The following is a 24435-nucleotide window of genomic DNA, read 5'->3' on the forward strand; positions in this document are numbered from 1 at the left end:
CGGTTGGGAACCAAAAATCTAAAATTTGGACTCATCAGACCAAAGAACAGATTTCCACCAGTCTAATGTCCATTGCTCGTGTTTCTTGGCCCAAGTAAATATATTCTTCTTATTGGTGTCCTTTGGTAGTGGTTTCTTTGCAGCAATTTGACCATGAAGGCCTGATTCACGCAGTCTCTTCTGAACAGTTGATGTTGAGATGTGTTTGTTACTTGAACTCTGTGAAGCATTTATTTGGGCTGCAATTTCTGAGGCTGATAACTCTAATTAACTTATCTTCGGCAGCAGAGGTAACTCTGGATCTTCTTTTCCTGTGGCGCACCTCACGAGACCCAGTTTCATCACAGCGCTTGATGGTTTCTGCGACTGCATTTGAAGAACATTTCAAAGTACTTAAAATGTTCTGCATTGAGTGACCATGTCTTAAAGTAATGATGGACGGTTGTTTCTATTTACTTATCTGAGCTGTTTCCTGCCATAACATGGACTTGGTATTTTACCAAACAGGGCCGTCTTCTCTATACCATCCATACCTTGTCTCAACACAACTGATTGGCTAAAACTTTTCTGATGAAGAGTTTTCTGATGTACCAAAATACAATGACTCTGTAGGTGTGATTGAGGTGTAAATACTAAGCCTATAGAGCATCTGGTATAGCACCCTTCAGCACAATTCAGAGACAGTCTTTTGGTCTAGTGTTGGTAGAAATAGAACCATGTAGGGGATATTTTCAAGACATGGCTAGATCTGATGCAGATGACTGCAGATTAATGACCAGGAGATGAATACTGCTTCTGTTCACGCTGAAAAAAATATCTAGGCCTATTTAGAACCTTTATCTATTTCACATTTTCTACAGCTTGGTCCCATTGACGTCAGAGTTGCTTTGTGGACACATTTTCCAGACACGTCTCATTGAGTCAAAATTTAGGAATGTAATTTATCTCCAGCATGAGTAAGCCCTACATGTCCTTTAGAATACTGGGGTGAATTACATTTAGGGTCATTCCATGAATGTGCAGTGCATTGCAAATCAGTTTAATGATAAGGCATAACATATCGACAACACAGGAAACACCATTTGACCTGCGTGTGTGTGTGTGTGTGTGTGTGTGTGTGTGTGTGTGTGTGTGTGTGTGTGTGTGTGTGTGTGTGTGTGTGTGTGTGTGTGTGTGTGTGTGTGTGTGTGTGGTTTTACTATCATTGTGGGGACCAGAAGTCTTCGCAAGGACAATTCTGACAAGTGGGGACATTTCATGGTTCCCATGAGGAAAACAACTACTTTAGGCTTACACCTTGACCAAACCGTCTCTGACCAAATCGTGCGCATGTTGATTTTTGCCTATCCCCTCCAGATGTTCTCATGACACGCAGGTTAAAATACAAAAAATAATTGTGAACGAACTATTAATTTGGGCCAGGTTGAAACACACATGAAACATTCATGGACATTTACCTAGCTTGCTGTTGCTTCAAATTTTTAATTGGCCCTTGATCGTGAGTCTCCGTTCCATTATATTGGACAAAGTCTTTTGTACAAAGTTTTGTTAAAGCCCCAACACAAGGTCTGAACATTAACATGCAACGCTTGCGGTACGGTTTTGGAAGAATAAGGACCTTATCTTTCACATCAGCAAGAAATAAAAAGGTTAAATTGATACACACCTTTAAAGGGTTAGGTTTAGGGTTACAATTAGGGTTAGGGAAAATATGATTTTTTGGTCCCCACAAGGATAGTAAAACAAAGATGTGTGTGGATTGGGGAGTAACTGATTACATGTAATCTGATTACAATGTAATGGATAACTGTAACTGATATAGTAATTTGGGGTATTATTAACAGTAAAATATCCTGAAACATTTTACTGCAGCATTCTGTAAATGTTGGTGCGTTGTGGGAAAAGTTGTGGACGGGGTAAGAATTGCTGTATTTGCGATGGTACTGTAATACCACCCCACAGAATACAGTACTGTATCTTTAGAGCACCAAAAACGTTTCGACCACTAGGTGCATGGTGTTGTTGTTTCTGGCTCATTAACATATTTTGAGGAGTGTCTTGTAAGAGGATACACTGTATTTGTTGCACCCATGAGTGAGAATGCTGTACCAATTTAACTCGTATGTGATTATGGCGCCCCCCATCAATTTGTGTAGGGGACAGATTGGAGTGGCAGCAAGTCTTAAATCTTAAATGATTGAGCATTTTTCCATGTCCTTTTGGTCTGTTTTTGCCCTGTAGTAGCTGCCAGTTTGGAATCCTTTGTTATGACCTCTAGAAGTGCAAGTGATATAAATCACCAAATATTCATTCATATACTGTAATGTGTAAACACTTTACCTACCAGCCAACCTGTGTGCACCAATCCCTTCTAATTACAGTAAAATACTGTGAAAAATAAACCTCTCCCCTCAATAAATGGCCATTAATTAATTCATTCTGATTATGGTTGCATGTACTTTTATTTTTATTTTTACAGTATAATACAGTCAATTTTACTGTATTTTACTGTCTATCATTACATAATGGCACACATTACATAATGACACACATCCAACTTCTAATATACCATGCTGTCTGTAAGCTACTGGGTTGTTCCATGTCATTTCAGCAAGCCATGACACCCACCATGTCAGATTGGTGCTGTTCCTGCTATTAGGGATTGTTCACCCAAATTACAAAATGACATATTGGTTTCCTTACCCTGCAAGCAGTCTATGGACAAGGTATGACAGCAACCCATGCTTTGGTTTTCTCTGGCCACTTTGTCCAATGCAAGTCAATGATACCTTTATTAGCATTGTTTTGATTCATTTCCAAATCATCTATGAGTAACATGATTGAGTTACACAATCAATTTTTAGATACTTTCATGATGATTTGAACATGAAGCTTGAAAATGCTAATATACAGTGCCACATTTTGTTACATCACCGCCTTATTCTAAAAAGGATTAAGTACAAATATTTCCTCAGCAATCTACACACAATACCCAATAATGACAAAGCAAAAACAGGTTTTAGAAACGTGTGCAAATTTATTAAAAATAAAAAACAGAAACACTTTATTTACATAAGTATTCAGACCCTTTGCTATGAGACTCTAAATTGAGCTCAGGTGCATCCTGTTTCCATTGACCATTCGTGAGATGATTCTTCAACTTGATTGGAGTCCAACTGTGGTAAATTCAATTGATTGGACATGATTTGGAAAGGCACACACCTGTCTATATAAGGTCCCACTGTTGACAGTGCCCGTCAGAGCAAAAACCAAGCCATGAGATCAAAGGAATTGTCCTTAGAGCTCCAACAAAGGATTGTGTCGAGGCACAGATCTGGGGAAGGGTACCAAAACATTTCTGCAGCATTGAAGGTCCCCAAGAACACAGTTGCCTCCATCATTCTTAAATGGAAGAAGTTTGGAACCATCAAGACACTTCCTACAGGTGGCCGCCCGGCCAAACTGAGCAATCGGGGGAGAAGGGCCTTGGTTAGGGAGGTGACCAAAAACCCGATGGTCACTCTGACAGAGCTCTAGAGTTCCTCTGTGGAGATGGGAGAACCTTCCAAAAGGACAACAATCTCTGCAGCACTCCACCAATCAGGCCTTTATGGTAGAGCGGCCAGACGGAAGCCAATCCTCAGTAAAAGGCACATGACAGTCCGCTTGGAGTTTGCCAAAAAGCACCTAAAGATTCTCAGACTATGCAAAACAAGATTCTCTGGTCTGATGAAACCAAGATTGAACTCTTTGGCCTGAATGCTAAGCGTCACGTCTGGAGGAAACCTGGCACCATCTCTACGGTGAAGCATAGTGGTGGCAGCATCATGGTGTGGGGATGTTTTTCAGCGGCAGGGACTGGGAGACTAGTCAGGATCGAGGGAAAGATTAACAGAGCAAAGTACAGAGAGATCCTTAATGAAAACCTCATCCAGAGTGCTCAGGACCACACACTGGGGGTGAAGGTTCACCTTCCAACAGGACAACTAACCTAAACACACAGCCAAGAAAACACAGGAGTGGCTTCGGGACAAGTCTCTGAATGTCCTTGAGTGGCCCAGCCAGAGCCCGGCCTTGAACCTGATCAAACATTTCTTGAGAGACCTGAAAATAGCTGTGCTGCAACGTTCCCCATCCAACCTGACAGAGCTTGAGAGGATCTGCAGAGAAGAATGGGAGAAACTCCCCAAATACAGGTGTGCCAAGCTTGTAGAGTCATACCCAAGAAGCCTCACAGCTGTAATCGCTGCCAAAGGTGCTTCAACAAGGTGCTGAGGAAAGGGTCTGAATACTTATCTAAATATGATATTTCAGTTAGAATTTTTTATGAATTAGCAAAAATGTCTAAAAAGTTGTTTTTGGCTTTGTCATTATGGGGTGTTGTCTGTAGATCGATGGGGGGGGGGGGGGGGGGGGGAATATTTTATACATTTTACAATGAGGCTGTAACCTAATAAAATGTGGAAAAGGTCAAGGGGTCTGAATACTTCCCGAATGCACTGTAGGTACCATTGACTTGTATAGGATTTGTGCCACAAATGCTAAACAGTTAGCATTTGAAATAGTGGCCAACAAAACCAAAGCATGGGTTGTTGCCATACACTTGTCAATAGACTGCTTACATGGCAAGGAAACCAATGTAATTTCATAATGTGGGGGAACTATCCCTTTAACGTTGGGGGATAATAGCAGGAACAGCATCATCTAGTGGTCAGAACCTGGTAATATCAGGATTTGGGATGAGACATATACCGGACAATTGTATGTCTCTAAATGTTGTCTATCACTAGCAGCACCATATCACCAAGTAAAATTCTGAGTGTATGTAAATGTACTTGGCGAATAAAGGTGATTTTGATTCTTAATGGGAAAGTAATCCAAAACTAACAAAGTAATCAGATTGCGTTACTTGAGTTTGGGTAATCCAAAAGTTACATTACTGATTACAACCTCAGGGGTTTGTGGTATATGGCCAAAGCATCATGCCTAAGAACAGCCCTTAGCCATGATATATTGGCCATATACCACACCCCTGTGCCTTATTGCTTAAATATACCATGGCTGTCAGCCAATCAGCATTCAGGGCTCAAACCACCCAGATTATAATATGGACTAGGCTACTTTATATAAGTAGAATTGTTATGGTGTATTATGCCTTGTTATGTGACAATTCTATGTAACAATTCTACACACAATAACATCTGTTTGCCTTATTGTTTCTCTCACTGACATCAAACTTGCATTGCAGACGTCACATGCTAAATAGTGTTTGACATGATTTATGATTCTTAGAACATGTTTTGGTATTACATTTGTGTGAAAAGATCATGCCCAACACCGCAACGCCCCTTTGAAAATGAACGACTTTACCTCTTTTCAATCACAACCTAATAACGGTTAACAAATTCAAAACAAAACGGCACGGTGTTTAATTTTCGTTAGCCTTTTTGTCCATCGAGAAGCTTTGCGTTGGAGCGAATCAATTCTGGAACTAGGAAACATATATCACCATACCGCGCTCTCCTCTCTCTTTCAAGTGTTATCACGTGCGTGAGCTAAATTCTACAATCAGTGTAGGGTTGCACAAACAGATTTAGGTTCCAAACTGTTTAATTTCTCAGCGAGAATGTTGTGAAAACTCGGTCTGATAGAGGTCAAATATTGAGATAATTGGAACTGTGATGATGACAAGAGGCGGGAAGAAGAACTTTTGAGAAATACCTTCTTCTATGACCTTTAATAACCGGTGGCTTTACTGCCCTTCATTCATATGAGAAGTTTCCCCTGAGCTCGAGACATCTGCCGCGCACTCTGCGCTGTCCAAACTCTCTGCCACCGGGAATATTACGCGCGTTTTTGTCATAGGTTGTTGTATTACCACATTGGGAAATTTAGGGCGATTGTTTCATGGTCGACTTGGTAAGTGACTCAACATTTTTTTTCTCCTACACAAGTGTTTGATAGCTTTTGTAGTGACGCTTTACTTATACTGAGCATCACAGCTGGACTAGACCGAAGCTGTCAGATAGGTCGACCAGGAAGACAATTATATTTTAGTTAGCGTTTATTTATTTAGGCTACTTGCAGTCTGAGTGTTTTTTGAATTCAGTGTTTGGAAAGCTATGACTCGTACCCATCACAAATCATGTAGTTTTAGCTATTTATGCATCAAAGATTCACAGTGAATTTAAGTGAGGAACCTGCCTACCTACACTGTAACAGAAAACTATAATTTATACAGTAATTTGAGGTATTATCAACAGTAAAAAAAATCTGATATTTTTCACTGTGCAACATACTGTAAATGATGGTGCATTGTGGGAGATTGCTGTATTTCGAATGGTACTGTAATCCACCCCACGGAATACATTGCCCTACCATATATAGCAGCAAGTGGTTAGAGCATTTGGCTCATTAACATATTTTGAGGTGTGCTTTGTAAGACTATATTTGTTGCACTCCTGGGTGAGGATGCTGCAACAATTTAACTCTTATGTATTTAAAGTGCTTCATCAATTCAAAATGTACAGTGCCTTCAGAAAGTATTCACACCCTTAGATTCACACCCTTAGAAATGTATTTATTTAATTGTGATTTTTTTTTTTTTTGGTCAATGATCCACACCAAATATTCTGTCATTTCAAAGTGGAAAAAAAATGCAAACATTTGTAAAAAAATGATTAAAAATAAAACACTAATATATTGCTTACATAAGTATTCAATGCATGTTAGAATCACCTTTGGCAGCAATTACAGCTGTGAGTCTTAATGGGTAAATCTCTAATCTTTGCACACCTAGATTGTACAATATTTTTTTAATATTCTTCAAGCTCTGTCAAGTTGGTTGTTGATCATTGCTAAACAGCCATTTTCAAGTCTTGCCATAGATTTTCAAGCCACTTTAAGTCAAAACTGGTGTCAGTTAACATTGGTGCCAGAGGGGATGGCCACCATTTTATGGGCTCCTGACCAATTGTGCTATTTTGTGTGTTACATTTTTTTGGGGCACTGTTTTGAACTTTTTTGGTACATAATGTTTCCGCCATTGTTTACTATGACTGAAAGTAGTGATTACTCACTTAGAATTGGACAATGATTTTTTTCTTTAATGAGTCTGATGCGAAGGATATACAGCTCTTCCCGGGACCAGGCTCAAATCCCCGTCAATCGTATGAAGAGCTGACTGTGTCGGGGAGTGGATTATTCGCCTTTACCTCCGTTCTACTGGCAAACGTGCAATCACTGGAGAATAAACTGGATGAGCTCATTTGAGACTATCCTATCAGCGGGATATTAAAAACTGTAATATCCTATATTTCACGGAGTTGTGGCTGAGCAAGGACATTGATAATATACAGTTAGCTGGGTTTTCTGTGGATCAGCTAGACAGAATAGCAGCCTCGAGTAAGATCAGGGGGGGTGGTGTGTGTCTCTTTATCAACAACAGCTGGTGCGCAATCTCTAGGTCTAAAGGTTTTGCTCTCCTGCGTTCGAGTACCTCACGATAATCTGTAGACTACACTATTTACCAAAAGAGTTTTCATCTATATTCTTCGTAGTTGTCTATTTACCACCACGAATCGATGCTGGCACTAAGACCCCACTCAACGAGCTGTATAAGGCCATAAGCAAACAAGAAAATGCTTATCCAAAGGTGGCGGTTCTTGTGGCCGGGGACTTTAATGCAGGAAAACAGAAATCCGTTTTTCTGAATTTCTACCAGCATGTCACATGTGCAACTGAGGAAAACAAACACTAGATCACCTTTACTCCACACACAGAGATGCGTACAAAGCTCTCCTCTCCATTGCCCATTTAGCAAATCTGACCATAACTTTATCCTCCTGATTCCTACTTACGAGCAAAAACTCAATCAGGAAGTACCAGTGACGCGCTCAATACGGAAGTGGTCTGATGAATCGGATGCTAAGCTACCCTAAGCACACAGCCAAGACAACGCAGGAGTGGTTTCGGGACAAGTCTCTGAATGTCCTTGAGTGGCCCAGCCAGAGCCCAGACTTGAACCAATCAAACATCTCTGGAGAGACCTGAAAATAGTCGTGCAGTGACGCTCCCCATCCAACCTGACAGAAGTTGAGAGGATCTGCAGAGAAGAATGGGAGAAAGTCCCCAAATACAAGTGTGCCAAGCTTGTAGCGTTATACACAAGAAGAATCGAGGCTGTAATCACTGCCAAAGGTGCTTCAACAAAGTACTGAGTAAAGCGTCTGAATACTTATGCAAATGTGATGTTTCAGTTTAACATTTTAATACATTTGCAAAAATGTCATTAATTTAATGCACTGTACATATTACCTCAATTAGCTCGACTAACCCAAACCCCTGCATATTGACTCGGTACCAGTACTCCTTTTATGTAGCCATGTTATTGTTATTTTATTGTGTTACTATTTTTCTTGCTTGCTTTGTTCGTTAAGGGCTTGTAAGTAAGCATTTCACGGTAAGGTCTACACCAGTTTTATTCAGCGCATTTCACAAATACGATTTGATTTATTGTGTTTAGGCCAGTGACAAATCTAAATGGAATCTATTTTAATTTCAGGCTGTAACACAGCACAATGTGGAAAAGTCAAGGGGCGTGAATGCTTTCCAAAGCACTGTATAGGGAGGGGGCAGATTAGAGTGGCAGCAAGTCTTAAACCATAAATGGTTGAGCATTTTTCCTTGTCCTTTTGGTCTGTTTTGCAGTGTAGTCAGTGCCAGTTTAAGCATCTACAAGTGCAAGTGATATTAAAAAAACTAATATTCATTAATATGTTGTAATGTGTAAACACTTTATCAAGCAGCCAACCTGCTTGCACCAATCCCTTGTAATTACAGTAAAATACAAACCTCTCCCCTCAATTCATTTTATTAATTCATCCATTCATTAATTCCAATTACGGTAGCATTTACTTTTTTACTGTATAATACAGACAATTTTACAGTATTGTACCATGTGTCATCACACAGTACTTGTTTTGATAATATAAATACAGTATGTGTACTGTAATATGAAAAACCCTAAATATTTCGCCTGTAAGATACTGTCAAATTAATGGCAGCCCCAAGCTTATAGGGACCACTGAGATTATGAGAAATTATGCCCAATCTTCTTCTTTCCCAATTGCTCTTTAAACTATTCTGCTGTCCAAAATGTTCAGTTTGTAAAATCGGTATTACGAACCTGTTACATAACCGCCACCTCAGCTGTTGCTGAGATTTCTAAATTATGCGTTCGGAAGAGTTTAAATACAGTAGTTTATGGTAATGGCTAGGGATTCCCTGACATTACAGCTCAGCAAATTCCCCAGTGTTTTTATTTTTTAAATTTATTTTACCTTTATTTAACCAGGCAAGTATAAAGTAACCAGGCAGGAACAAATTCTTATTTTCAATGACGGCCTGGGAACAGTGGGTTAACTGCCTGTTCAGGGGCAGAACGACAGATTTGTACCTTGTCAGCTCGGGGGTTTGAACTCGCAACCTTCCGGTTACTAGTCCAACGCTCTAACCACTAGGCTACCCTGCCGCCCCAGTGTTAAATCAACACTGACATTGGTAAATGTCCGTACGAGTCCACACTTTACAGTGTTAAATTAACACTGCTTGGTGCTGTTACACTTTCTCAGTTAGGGAATTAACACTGTTAGTGTAAAGCAATAACACCTCTATGTCTTTTTAACAGTAGGAAGTGAATATAGTTTGCATTAATGGGGGTACATTATGCAGTATTTTTAACCGTTACATGAAGAGGTCCGTCCGTACCTCTTGGCAAGATCACTAGTTTTGGATTAAGGACGTTACAATAATATTTATACATCTTTAATGCCAAAAGCTGTTATGTTAGCATTTACAAAGACTTTAGGACTGGCGGTGGACATGCTCAAACTTTCAATTAACATAACCATAGACCACTTAAACTGGTACAACACTTCCATTCGCAGGTGGCTAAAAACAAAGAATTGAAAGCCACACCCCCACTAAACCACGCCTCCAATATAATTTTCCAGTGTGCTTTGCCTTTTCGAGTGAACGAACTGTGCATTTCAGGTAAAATAACAACCCAATGTTTATATCACAGGACAAATTAGCTAGCAACACCAAATTAATATAATTGGTTCAGAGTTTGTTTGGATATTTGAGCCTGCGTGTCCTTATCGTGTCTGGTGTGGGGGTACAAAATCAACATGCGCGCGACGGCGCACGCTTTCGTCTGGTTTGGTCAGCGTGTTAGGCCATCCAACAGTTGGTATTTTTATTCTCCCACAACCTGCATTCAGAATGACTTAAGTTTAGGGACATTGTGATGAGACTTCCTAAAACATTGAAACTGGAACAACTGTTTCAGTAATGGGAGCAATAAATCTAACTATCTGACTGGATTAGTTTAGAAAAATGTGATATCTTTGTGTAGCATAAGATTAATCCAATCAATCAATCAATCACTGTAAATGCAAAAACCGAGATACTAAAAAAAAATCCCCAAAATGTGTAGCTGCAGTATAGCGTGCTGGAAAATCTGATGATGGGCTTGGTTTTGATGAGACCGTTTTTCTCTCCACAGAGTAAAACTGACACAATCACACTCTCACACTCAACACTAGTTATTAACACCAACACTGGAGTTATTTTACAATACTGTAAAATAACACTCTTACAGTTAATTTAACTCCTGAATCAACACTAGAAATGTTACTGAAAAATCAACACTAGGTAACACTGGCCAATTTGTTGTGAGCAAATGCACACAAAGTCGTTCCCATGACCATGCATAAAAAAAAATATATATAATGGAAAGATTTATGAGCGCATGTTGTGCCCTACACGTTGTGCTTACATCTTTTTGGTTTACATAGCAGGTTTGTTCATCTGCAGGAAAAAATCAATAGGTGGTCAATGTGATTATTTCCCAAGGAGAGTAATAATGACAGCTAGGCTACTGATTAATCCCCGTACCAGTTACAGTGAAGAAAATAAGTAACCGCAGCATTTCTGTTCTGGTTTCTCAAATATGATTAAAGAATTTAGGCTACTGATCCTGTTTAATTCTGATTCCTTTGTCGATAAGGGAATAATCCGCAGCGTTTTATCCTGACTCAGTGTTATGCATGCAGAGATCCAGGCGGAAATATTGTCAAAAAGGTCCTAGTTCCTATAACTCAATAAGATCTCATTCAACGGGAATCAGACTTAATGTATCATATTGTAACAACACTGTGGCTCTACTAAATTGGTGACTATAATAAGCTTATCCTTGGAGACAGGAGTGTTCTGGAACTGCCCATCTGGTAAAGCAGCCATGAGCTCCAGTCTATGGAGTTCTGTGGTCTGTAGTTAGTCAGATAGAGATTGGATTGGAGGGTAGCTGTAACAGGTTACCATGGTGTGAATCAATTTATGTTTGTCTCTATGATCTTCCTCCTTTGAGAATTACCTTCCAGGCTAGCCAGCATTGCACTCGTGGTGTGCTGGCGTCTCTTCTCCCTCCTGCTCAACAAGTAGAATATTGTTTTTCTTTATTAAAGCCCTGCTGGAAAGATTTCATTTCATGACTAACCTGAGTAATTCACTCAATGTGGGCCACGGCTTCAAATACAGACTGTTTATCCAGGTCTGTATCAGGACCTGTAAGTAAGCACTGTAGGCCTTACCAGTGAATTCGTTTTCTTATCGGCTGTTGTTATTGTGTTAATGTTTTGTTCTCTAGGTGAGTCATAGAGAGACAAGCCTTTTGCAATCAACACTCGGCTCTGATCGCCTGCTGAGTGACACCCTGCAGCTACTTACCCTGCTGTATGCAGCATAGCGCTCTCACATGACTAATGGGGAGGTCTCGCTCTCGCTCCCCGGCCCCATGTCAATTTTCATCAGCTAATGTAAATATCAGATAATGACCATGTTACATCCCAGATAATGGACAAGATAATGAGACATGATATAAAGCCTTATTTGATTTCATTAAGGATGCAATATGTGTGGTATTTGGTCACAGAGTGAGGTGGGATGGCTGTAGTGACCCAACAGTAATTGGTTATCAGTCTTTCAGCATTGTGCTTTTCCTCTGAGGTAGGGTGGGTTATTACTTGGTCCACTCTAATTAGGGGTTCAAGCAGCGAAGCTGGGTGAAACATTACTGTATTTGTTGCGTTGATTATAAACTCCCTTCTTCTGAAAAATGTGTGAATAAAAAGCAGATTCCTGTGAGATCGTCAGGCCCAGGAGGTTGCAACCTTGCATGATGGTTAACGGGTCACACCCTCTCATGCAATGCCAGGCCAATTGGCCACATGGTGGCGTTATAACAAGCATTTTAAAATGCATACTTTGAAAGCTCACGCCCCTCAACCCGTTTGAGCTAGACTCCTGAAATGATGTACATAGGTCCCTCTACTCACAAATAACAAATTTGCCCAGAAGGTCCGCCATGAAGAATTTTCCGCCATTTGGAATTTGATTAAATACACTTGAAACGCTACTCCTCTGGCACCGAATGACCAATCTACATTCAGCTTGACACATGGCATCTATGGACCAAGGTCTCACAACGCATGTGTTCCCAGGCTAGCATCTCAAACAACATGGCAGGTACTGACCAGTAAACATTCAAGTGGGTGTGACCTGACACATACATGCATATAAATCAGACATGGTTATTCGTATTGAAATAAAACGTGATACACATGTACCCAACACTGTCAAGACTCAACATATGCAAGAACAATCTGATCCACCATATATTTATATCTCTTGATTTGTTTGACAAAGTCATGGAATTTGGCACACATTTTTGGCACACATGCTCAGCGATGTGAGTCTGTAGAGTTTGGTTCTGTTTGGCCTCATGGTGGTGTTGGTGGCTTAAAACGCCTATGTTTTTTGGATTCGGCGCACGTGACAAATAAACTTGGATTTGATTTGTTTGGACTATAGTCTTGGAATATTTTGGTGCTGATCGGTCAAGTGGTTCTCGAGTAGAAGACTAAATGGTCCAAAATATATCAAAAGCATATTAGATGATCTTGCTTGATTTTGAGTTCTGTTATTTGGGAAACGTGGTAAGAAGTACAGAAGTACACTACATGACCATTCTCCTGGCATCTGCAAAACCCAGCTTAGTCCGTTGGACTGCCAAATGGTTAAGTATTATTCATCACTCCAGAGAACACGTTTCCACTGCTCCAGAGTCCAATGGCGGCGAGCTTTACACCACTCCAGCCAACGCTTGGCATTGCACATGAGGATCTTGTGTGAGGCTGCTCGGCCATGGAAACCCATTTCATGAAGCTCCTGATGAACAGTTATTGTGCTGACATTGCTTCCAGTTTGGAACTCGGTAGTGAGTGTAGCAATGAGGACAGATGATTTTTACTCTTTGTGAGCTTGTGTGGCCTACCACTTTGCGGTTGACCTGCTCCTAGACGTTTCCACTTCACAATAACAGCACTTACAGTTGCCCGGGGTAGCTCTAGCAGGGCAGAAATTTGACGAACTGACTTGTTGGAAAGGTGGCATCCCATGACGGTGCAATGTTGGAAGTCACTGAGTAAGGCCATTCTACTGCCAAATGTTTGTCTATGGAGATTGCATGGCTGTGTGCTCGATGTTATACACCTGTCAGCAACGGGTGTGACTGAAATAGCTGAATCCACTAATTTGAAGGGGTGCCCACATACTTTTGTATGTGTGTATGTATGTATGTGTGTGTGTGTGTATATATATATATATACATACACATACACATACACATACACATACACACACACACACAATGTGGTGAACAAGTATTTGATACACTGCCGATTTTGCAGGTTTTCCTACTTACAAAGCATGTAAAGGCCTGTAATTTTTTATCATAGGTTCTCACTTCAACTGTGAGAGACGGAATCTAAAACAAAAATCCAGAAAATCACATTGTATGATTTTTAAATAATTAATTAGCATTTTGTTGCATGACATAAGTATTTGATACATCAGAAAAGCAGAACTTAATATTTGGTACAGAAACCTTTGAGATGCTTCTTACGGAGCCACTCCTTAGTTGCCCTGGCTGTGTGTTTCGGGTCGTTGTCCTGCTTGAAGATCCAGCCACGACCCATCTTCAATGCTCTTACTGAGGGAAGGAGGTTGTTGGCCAAGATCTCGCGATACATGGCCCCATCCATCCTCCCCTCAATACGGTGCAGTCGTCCTGTCCCCTTTGCAGAAAAGCATCCCCAAATATATATATATATATATATATATATATATATATATATATATATATATATATATATATATATATATTTAACCTTTATTTAACTAGGCAAGTCAGTTAAGAACAAATCCTGCCTGTTCAGGGGCAGAACGACAGATTTGTACCTTGTCAGCTCAGGGGTTTGAACTTGCAACCTTCCAGTTACTAGTCCAATGCTCTAACCACTAGGCTACCCTGCCAAATGATGTCTCCACCTCCATGCTTCACAGTTGGGATGGTGTTCTTGTGGTTGTACTCATCCTTCTTCCTCCAAACACGGCGAGTGGAGTTTAGTCCAAAAAGCTCTATTTTTGTCTGATCGGACCACATGACCTTCTCCCATTCCTCCTCTGGATCATCCAGATGGTCATTGACAAACTTCAGACGGGCCTGGACATATGCTGACTTGAGCAAGGGGACCTTGCGTGCACTGCAGGATTTTAATCAATGACTGCGTAGTGTGTTATTAATGGTTTTCTTTGAGACTGTGGTCCCAGCTCTCTTCAGGTCATTGACCAGGTCCTGCTGTGTAGTTCTGGGCTGATTCCTCACCTTCCTCATGATCATTGATACCCCACGAGGTGAGGTCTTGCATGGAGCCCCAGACCGAGGGTGATTGAACGTCATCTTGAACTTCTTCCATTTTCTAATAATTGCGCCAACAGTTGTTGCCTTCTCACCAAGCTGCTTGCCTATTGTCCTGTAGCCTCTACAATTGTACCCCTGATGTCCTTACACAGCTCTCTTGGCCATTGTGGAGAGGTTGGAGTCTGTTTGATTGAGTGTGTGGACAGGTGTCTTTTTTATACAGGTAACAAGTTCAAACAGGTGCAGTTAATACAGGTAATGAGTGGAGAACAGGAGGGCTTCTTAAAGAAAAACTAACAGGTCTGTGAGAGCCAGAATTCTTACTGGTTGGTGGATGATCAAATACTTATGTCATGCAATAAAATGCAAATTAATTACTTAATCATACAATGTGATTTTCTGGATATTTGTTTTAGATTCCGTCTCTCACAGTTGAAGTGTACCTATGATAAAAATTACAGACCTCTACATGCTTTGTAAGTAGGAAACACTGCCGATTTTGCAGGTTATCAAATACTTGTTCTCCCCACTGTATATTGTAGCTCATCCAAGAATGATGTGTCCAATTTGTTCTGATGGTTACACTGCAGGGCTAAAGCTTGATCCCCAGCATGGCTGCTTGCAGCTACAGTATATTTCTATCTGGATTGGATCATTTGAGTGTGATGAGGGGAAGCTATTTACTATTCATAAGGTTGTAGGCTGCCTGAGAGACAGGGAAGGGGGAGAAGGAGGGGAGAGTGCGGGAGAGAGAAAAAGGGGGAAATGGATGAGATAAAGAGAGTGTCTGCGCAAGTGAGTGAGTGTTAGAGAGAGAGGTGGGTGGGTGTTCTGGACAGGTTGCGTCTAGATCACATAGTTCTCATGTATAAGGCTCTTTGGTTGAATGAATGATTCATCAATACATTCCTGGAAGCAGTCCTAAAAACTCTTCAAACTAATTTAATCCACTGGCCTTCCTAGCCTTCGGACTGGAGCAATGCTGCTGCAAACACACTTATTTTCTGGATAGGAAGAGATCTGGGTCACATGCTTGAATTATCTATTTGCAGGGTTGCATGCATCAATGCCAAGAAATTTCATTAGGGGAACTTTGCCCAAGGAAAACGAGAGCCATCTGTGTAGGATGGAGCCGGTGGCCAAGGAGAGAGGGACAACAGAGAATGGAGGCAGCTCCTCTACGAGGGAGCAACGCTCCTCCTGCTCCAGCCTCAAGGTACGATCAGAATCTCTAGGCCTCCCTCTGCTGCGCTCTGATTCTCTTTGCCTCTGACTTTCTCTGACTCGCTTAAGGGCTCTATTCAATCCGTATTACGGAAGTTCAGTGTTACAGCGTGATTTAAATATAAAGGCCATGTTCCCGCATTAGCCGAGACTGCATTCATGTCGGCGCAATTGGAAATATCCTTTACATTTTAATCACGCAATTGGTACCACTTCAGCCATACAGATTGAATGGAGTCCTATCTCTCCTCTACTCTCTGCCTCCTTCCCCCTCTCCACCTCTCCTCTCTGCATGCCTCCGCTCCTGTTAAGGTTAGTATTTAGTGGGGGGGTAAAGCTGATCCTATAGGGCAACTTCTACCTGGAACTTTCCCTAGGTATACTATATCTATTGTGGCAGGAAGAGCAGCCACACTGAACTCTGTCACCTGACAAGGGATGTTCCAGCTCATTTGACCAAGTGAGTCAGTGAGACCATGTGTGGATGTTACATGTTTCTCCTACCCTGTTAGCTAACCATGTTGTTTAATGTCATTAGGCCTCGATAGCCTTTCTTTCCGATTTGGGATGGGACTTTTCCATGGCATGCAGAACCATGCGAAAAAGAGAGGGGTTGCACGAGTTTAAGGACCATTGGAAAATTGACATTGAAATGACATTAAAAAAAAAATCCGGGGGGGGGGGGGACTCTGTAAAGGTTGGATTGTAGACAACAGGCCATGGTATTTAGCCTGCTGTAGTGATGCAATCCCCAAAACAAGCACTCCAAATTAGTCAGACCCTGGACAGGAAGTGAGTTGTTCTAGACTGCAGGTGCTGAATGGTTGGCAATATATCTGAGGTAGTACAGCGTATGGACGAGATGCCCACGGAATGACTCAACCTTAGACCCCAGAAGAGCAACCAGAAGCAACTTTGGCAAGGGAAAAAAAACTATTTTTTTGGCTGGTTGGGTAGGAGTCGGTGCTTGAGGTAGATGGTGTCCGTGAAAGGAGGCAGGGACTAGAAAATAGTGCTTGAGTTAATGCATGTTCTGAGAGATGAGCATGTTGTGTGCTCTCCTGATGTTGATGTCAGAGCAGATGTAGGAATGAGAGACTTGAGAGGACCAGCGTGCGAGGAGTTGTATGGTCTGGGATGCTATGTCGAAGTTGCCATGGATGCAGCTCCGACATGGAAGGATAAGTCCTGAGAATTGATCGGCAGGATAGCCATACAGTGATAGTATTTGTCTCAGATGGGAATGGAACCAGATTTGGTGATGAACAGTGAATCGGAGGGAGAGGCATGTTGATATTGTCTGAGCTGTTGGAAGTAAGTGAGTGGTTGGTAAGGGCTGAGGGTAGATGTTAGCCGGATCAGGTACACTGTTGTGGTTCTGTCAAAATTATTGGTTTATTGTGTTTGATGTTAAAGGTATATTTGTCAAGGACGGGGATGTCTGACATGCTGAGAAGGGATGTAGGTAGAAAATGTAGGATGTAAACTCCTAACAGGAAATGAAAAATAAACCTCAATCCCAGCGTAGAGAGACTGCGAAAGAGACGTAACTTAATCTCAGCATCTGGATGCAGTCAGACAGGATGTCAATAGTGATTGGCTGGTGATGAGGGCGGGCGGTGGCCGGCACCTGAATAATTGAACAGAGGCAATTGGTTCACATCTAGTAGCTGGTAAAACCGGGGGCCGAATCGCTGCAAGATCAGTTGGCACGCAACTGGCTGAGATGTGGGAGTTCATGGCGGGAAAGTGAGGCACTGCTGGGGTGGCAGTCACGGGACCAGCGGTGAAGAGAAGTTGTCATGGGCAGAGGGGGTGAGCCACCACTGGAGTGCTGAAGGCAAACTTAGTAACCAGGTCGTTGGAGCATGGGGGATGACTGCTTTCCCCTCACCACAGAGGAGGAAGCCAAGGCCGAGCATTGTCCAGAGGAAGGAAGAGGGGGTGGAGTGGAGCAGAGACAGTGTGCAGAATGTCTCAGGGGCCTCTGGTGTCGGGGCAGACGGGATACCGGCAGGGTGGGATGAACAACCGCGGAGATCGCAGCGATGGACACCTGTGGTGAAGAGGCGCCCGTAGACCTGTCAAGAGTCCCCGAGTATGTGCTGACATATCACTGCAGAAGCCTGGAGGCAGTGGCAATCAAAAGCAGGCAATGGCATTCGTAGATTGTAGCGCCACCAAAACGAACGGCCAGATCCATGACCATGGAGTAGTGATCCAAATCCTAGCGGCGAGAAGGGTGTGCTGAGCAGATGACACCTTTGTAATTACAAGAAGGCCAGGGAGGCAGCCGGAGGGACCTTAAGTGGGGAGTGGTCGGCAGAGAGTGGGTGAGCCTTTGCTGGAGCAGCATTCATAGGGCTGAACAGACCTGAGCTGAGGAGAGGTCCTCACTTGCAGAGAGAGGGGGAGAGACGCTGCCGTTAGGATCTACTGGCGAAGTGAGGAAAAGACTGGATGCAAATTGAATTGAAGTGGAGGGTGTTGGGTGGAGGAAGAACCAGGTCTGCCGTCAAGAGGGAATGGAGAGCAAGAGGGCAGGGCTGGGCTGCGGACAGCAGTGTAAACTGGAACATTGAGGCAATCGGCTCACTGAACTGAGAGGTCACAGCTGTGAGGAATAGGGGCAAATGCCACAGCTGGAGGAGCAGGAGCAGAAGGCATATATAGCTGGCTGAGCAGTCGTCGCTGGCAGAGAAGGTGAGGCACTGCAAGTGTAGCGGTCACAGAACGAGTGGGACCAGAGGCGAAGATGGAGTTTGTCACTGGTGGAGAGGGAGGGTGTGTCACTGTGGGAGAAACAGTCATGCACTGGCTGGTCATGAGGTGGAGAGAGGTCATCACTGACAGAGAGAGGGGGTGAGCCACTGCTGTAGCAGTGGAAAAGGGGCCAGCTGGACCTGAGAGGGGGAGAGCTAATAGTGGCTGTAGCCGGGAGGCCAGAGCGGTCGGCAGTGTAGACTGGAACCGTGAGACAGTCGGTTCACTAACTGGGACAGCGTCGCAGCTGGGATGTCCAGGCGCCAAACCACTGTGGTGGCGGTGAGCACAAAACTGGCTGAGTAGGTGGGAATGTGAGGTTCTTGGGGGAGGAGACACTGTGGTGGTGGCAGAGAGCAGGTTGTGTCGGATGCCAAGTCATAATCTGAGGCTGGGAGAGAAGCCAGGTCCGGAGCTGGTTTAGGGGCTTAGGTCGAAGTCTTTGAGGCCTGATCTGAGGCTTGGAAGCCTAGTTGGTGATCTTGGGGATGTCATCATGGTGGCCCTCGGGTGCGTGGTGTCATCATGTGGTAGCAACATGGGTGGAGGTGGTTGTGGGGGCACGAGGGAGAAAGCAACATAAGTCCGAACAATCATGGCTGGACGGACACCATGCAATAACATTTCTAGAGTGAGAAGGCCGGTCTGCACGATGATTAGATGTGGCCAATATGGTGAATTTGCAACGAACTGTTGCAATATGATACGGTGTGGCCTGCCGTCATACATTCTTAATTTCCATTCACCTTAAGAGCAATTGATAAAAGCTGATTGCCAATCTTTATTGTGCCACAGTCCATGGACTGTGGCACAATAAAGATTGGCAATCAGCTTTTATCAATTGCTCTTAAGGTGAATGGAAATTAAGAATGTATACAATTGAAAATGAATTACTGTACCAGCGATGGTTGAATAGCCAGGAATCGTTGGTTGGCGGCACGGCCTCACGGATCCACCAAGGAGTGGGGCATGTGGCTGGGAGATGCGCTGGTATGTTTGGAAAAGCAGGGCCGTGGATGTTTGGAAAATGTGCTCGGGAGAGCACACTGGGAATGGGCTGCAGAGCTGGCCAGCTTGGCGGAGAGAAAAGGTTGTTAAAGCAGGCAGCTTGCTGGTCCATGATCAAATCAAATGTTATTGGTCATGTGCCGAATACAACAGGTGTAGGTAGACCTTACCATGAAGTGCTTACTAACAAGCTATTAATAAACTCTTACACGGAACCCAAACCGGCTGCGCACGCGCGCCATCGTGCATAAATTTGTTTTGTCCCCCTACACCAAACGTGATCACGACATGCAGGTTAAAATATCAAAACAAACTCTGACAGGTCGAAAAGCATTACACATTTTTGGCAATTTAGCTAGATGGCTTGCACTTGCTAGCTTATTTGTCCTATTTAGATAGCTTGTTGTTGCTAGCTAATTTGTCCCATTTAGCTAGCTTGTTGTTGCTAGCTAATTTGTCCTGGGATATAAACATTGAGTTGTTATTTTACCAGAAATGCCCAAGGTCCTCTACTCCGACAATTAATCCACACATAAAACGGTCAACCGAATCGTTTCTAGTCATCTCTCCTCATTCTAGGCTTTTTCTTCTTTGAACTTATATGGTGATTGGCACCTAAACCTTCATAGTATTACCACAACGACCAACAACACAGTTCGTCTTTCAAACACCCACGTGGGTATAACCAATGAGGAGATGGCACGTGGGTATCTCCTTCTATAAACCAATGAGGAGATGGGTGAGGCACAGCGATCTGCATCGCGATCTGCGTCACAAATAGAACTGACTTCTACTTTAGCCCTTGGCAACGCAGACGCTCGTTGACGAGCACGAGCAGTGTGGGTGCAATAATAGAATAATATAGATTTCTAAATTTATTTTGCAACGCTCGCGCAGACTACGCGAGTGGTGTAGTCAGGGTATTAGGGATAGCCCCCTTTTTTTAAAATGTTTGCCTAAAATGACATACCCAAATCTAACTGCCTGTAGCTCAGGCCCTGAAGCAAGGATATGCATAATCTTGGTACCATTTTAAAGGAAACACTTTGAAATTTGTGGAAATGTGAATTGAATGTAGGAGAATATAACACAATAGATCTGGTAGAAGAAAATACAAAGAAAAAAACATTTTTTTTTCTCTAGCACCATCTGTAATTCTGATGGTGTCCACAAGAGAGCAGCAGTGTATGTGCAACATTTCAGACTGATAACTTGAAGTATGAGCAAGTTACATGACATTTAGTGTGAAGTCACCCAGGTAATTTGGGCAAATCGTGAAGGACGCATTCACATTGAAATTACATTTTTCTACAAGAATATCGTCAAATCTGTATACTTGGACTTTGATTTAGCTTTTATAGTATTAGTAGCCATATTGTAAGTTCAACATTTGCAAAACATACAGTTTTCATAACTTCATAACTCTCCATATTCTTGCCATTTTTGTCCAAAAGGAAAAGGCTTGCTGTTGCACAAGGTTAGCAGCAAAATTGTGCGACAGATAAGGGATTTCTCCGATTAGTGCTTATTTGACAAAGTTACAGTCAATCAACGACAGCCTCGGAACAATGGGTTAACTGCCTTGTTCAGGGGCAGAATGACAGATTTTTTTACCTTTCGGTTACTGGCCTAATGCTCTAACCACTAGGCTACCTGCCTTACTGCTTGCTGTGTGGTAGCAGCGAGAGCAGCCTTTTTCCTTTTTTAATAATAATAATTGGTTACTTTTTGTCTTTTTCTCCCCAAATTCATGATATCCAATTGGTAGTTAGTCTTGTCCCATCGCTGCAACTCCCATACGGACTCAGAAGAGGCGAAGGTCAAGAGCCATGCGTCCTCTGAACCACGACCCTGCCAAGCCACACTGCTTCTTAACACACTGCTAGCTTAATCCAGAAGCCAGCCGCACCAATGTATCGGAGGAAACAACGTACAGGTGGCGACCGAAGTCAGCGTGCATGCGCCCGGCCGCCACAAGGAGTCACTAGAGCGCAATGGGACAAGGACATTCCAGCTGGCCAAACCCTTACTAACCTGAACGACCCTTCGAATTGGGTCTAGCGTTTCTGGGATGATGGTGTTGATGTGAGCAATGACCAGCCTTATAAAGCACTTCATGGCTACCGAGTGCTACGGGGGGTAGTCATCTAGGCAGGTTACCTTCGCTTTCTTGGGCACAGTGGTCTGCTGGAAACATGTAGGTATTACAGACTCAGTCAGGGAGAGGTTGAAAATGTCCATGAAGACATTTGCCAGTTGGGCCGTGCATGGTCTGAGTGCACATCTGGGGTAATCCGTCTCTTGGCATTCTCTCAACCAGCTTCATAAGGTAGTCACCTGGAATGCATTTCAATTAACAGGTGCGCCTTGTTGAAAGTCCATTTGGAGATTTTATTTCCTTCTTAATGCGTTTGAGTCAATCAGTTGTGTTGTGACAAGGTAGGGGTGGTAAAAGACAAAGTCCATATTATGGCAAGAACAGCTCAAATAAGCAAATAGAAACGACAGTCTATCATTACTTGAAGACATGAAGGTCAGTCGATCCGGAAAATGTCAAGAACTTTGAATGTTTCTTCAAGTGCTGTCACAGAAACCATCAAGCACTATGATAAAACTGGCTCTCATGAGGACCACCACAGGAAAGGAAGATCCAGAGTTACCTCTGCTGTAGAGGATAAGTTCATTATAGCTACCAGCCTCGGAATTTGCGATACAAATAAATGCTTCACAGACTTCAAGTAACAGACACATCTCAACATCAATTGTTCAGAGGAGACTGCATGAATCAGGCCGTCATGGTCAAATTGCTGCAAAGAAACCACAACTAAAGGACACCAATAATAAGAAGAGACTTTCTTGGGCCAAGAAACACGAGCAATGGACATTAGACTGGTGGAAATCTGTCCTTTGGTCTGATAAGTCCAAATGTGATATTTATTTTTATTTTTATGGAGTTCCCACCGTGAAGCATGGAGGAGGAGGTGTGGGGGTGCTTTGCTGGTGACAATGTATGTGATATATTTAGAATTCAAGGCACGTTTTACACAATGATACGCCATTCCATCTGGTTTGTGCTTAGTGGGACTATAATTTGTGTTTCAACAGGACAATGGCCCAACGCACCTCCATGCTGTGTAAGGGCTATTTGACCACGAAGGAGAGTGATGGAATGCTGCATCAGATGACCTGGCCTCCACAATCACCCGACCTCCAACAAATTGAGATGAGTTTGACCGCAGAGTGAAGGAAAAGCAGCCAACAAGTACTCAGCATATGTGGGAAATCCTTCAATACTGTTGGAAAAGCATTCCAGGTGAAGCTGGTTGAGAGAATGTCAAGTGTGCAAAGCTGTCATCAAGGCAAAGAATCTCAAATATGAAATATATTTTGATTTGTTTAACACTTGTTTGGTTACAACATGATTCCATATCTGTTATTTAATAGTTTTGATGTCTTCACTATTATTCTACAATGTAGAAAATAGTAAATATAAAGAAAAACCCTTGAATGAGTAGGTGTGCCCAAACTTTTGACTGGTACTGTAAGTATTCAGACCTTTTGCTATGAGACGAAACATTTAGCTCTTGTTTCCATTGAGATGTTTCTTCAACTTGATTGGAGTCCACCTCTGGTAAATTCAATTGATTGAACAGGATTTGGAAAGGCACACACCTGTCTATAGAAGGTCCCACTGTTGACAGTGCATGTCAGAGCAAAAACCAAGCCATGAGGTTGAAGGAATTGTCTGTAGAATTGCGAGACAGGATTGCGTCGAGGCACAGATCTGGGGAAGGGTACCAAAAAATGGCAGCTGTATTGAAGGTCCCCAAGAACACGGTGGCCTCCATCATTCTTAAATGGAATAAGTTTGGAACTCTTCCTAGAGCTGGCTTTCCGGCCAAAATGAGCAATCGGGGGAGAAGGGCCTTGGTCAGTGAGGTGACCAAGAACCCAATGGTCACTCTGACAGAGCTAGTTCCTCTGTGGAGATGGGAGAACCTTGCAGAAAGACAACCATCTCTGCAGCACTCCACCAATCAGGCCTTTATGATAGAGTTGCCAGACGGAAGCCACTCCTCAGTGAAAGGCACATGACAGCCCGCTTGGAGTTTGCCAAAAGGCACTTAAAGAGTCTCAGACCTTGAGAAACAAGATTATCTGGTCTGATGAAACCAAGATTGAACTCTGGCCTGAATGCCAAGCGTGACGTCTGGAGGAAACCTGGTACAATCCCAACTGTGAAGGATGGTATTGGCAGCATCATGCTGTGGGAATGTTTCTCAGCGGCGGGGACTGGAAGACTAATTAGGATTGAGGGAAAGATGAACCGAGCAAAGTACAGAGATCCTTGATGAAAACCTGTTCCAGAGCGCTCAGGGGGGTGAAGGTTCACCTTCCAACAGGACAACGACCGTAAGCATACAGCCAAGACAATGCAGTATTGGCTCCTGGACAAGTCTCTGAATGTCCTTCAGAGGCCCAGCCAGAGCCCGGATTTAAATCCAATCGAACATCTCTGGAGTGACTTGAAAGTCCCCCCCCCCCCATCCAATCTGACAGAGCTTGAGAGGATCTGCAGAGAAGAATGGGAGAAACTCCACAAATACAGGTGTCCC

At 42.9% G+C, this 24435-nt stretch overlaps 1 protein-coding gene across 2 annotated transcripts in view; it reads left to right on the top strand.

Annotated features, from left to right (window-relative positions):
- Window positions 1–5797: 5797 nt before the first annotated feature.
- LOC110501054 (solute carrier organic anion transporter family member 1C1) overlaps window positions 5798–24435 on the top strand; it is a 63526-nt gene continuing 44888 nt past the window's right edge. For both annotated transcript variants that reach the window (XM_036957578.1, XM_036957579.1), the window contains exons 1-2: window positions 5798–5919; window positions 15877–16040. In XM_036957578.1, the coding sequence (XP_036813473.1) occupies window positions 15891–16040 (150 nt within the window). In that variant the 5' untranslated portion in view covers window positions 5798–5919; window positions 15877–15890. The remainder of the gene's footprint in view (window positions 5920–15876; window positions 16041–24435) is intronic.

The sequence above is a fragment of the Oncorhynchus mykiss genome, chromosome 21 (assembly GCF_013265735.2).
Source record: "Oncorhynchus mykiss isolate Arlee chromosome 21, USDA_OmykA_1.1, whole genome shotgun sequence".
NCBI lineage: Eukaryota > Metazoa > Chordata > Actinopteri > Salmoniformes > Salmonidae > Oncorhynchus > Oncorhynchus mykiss.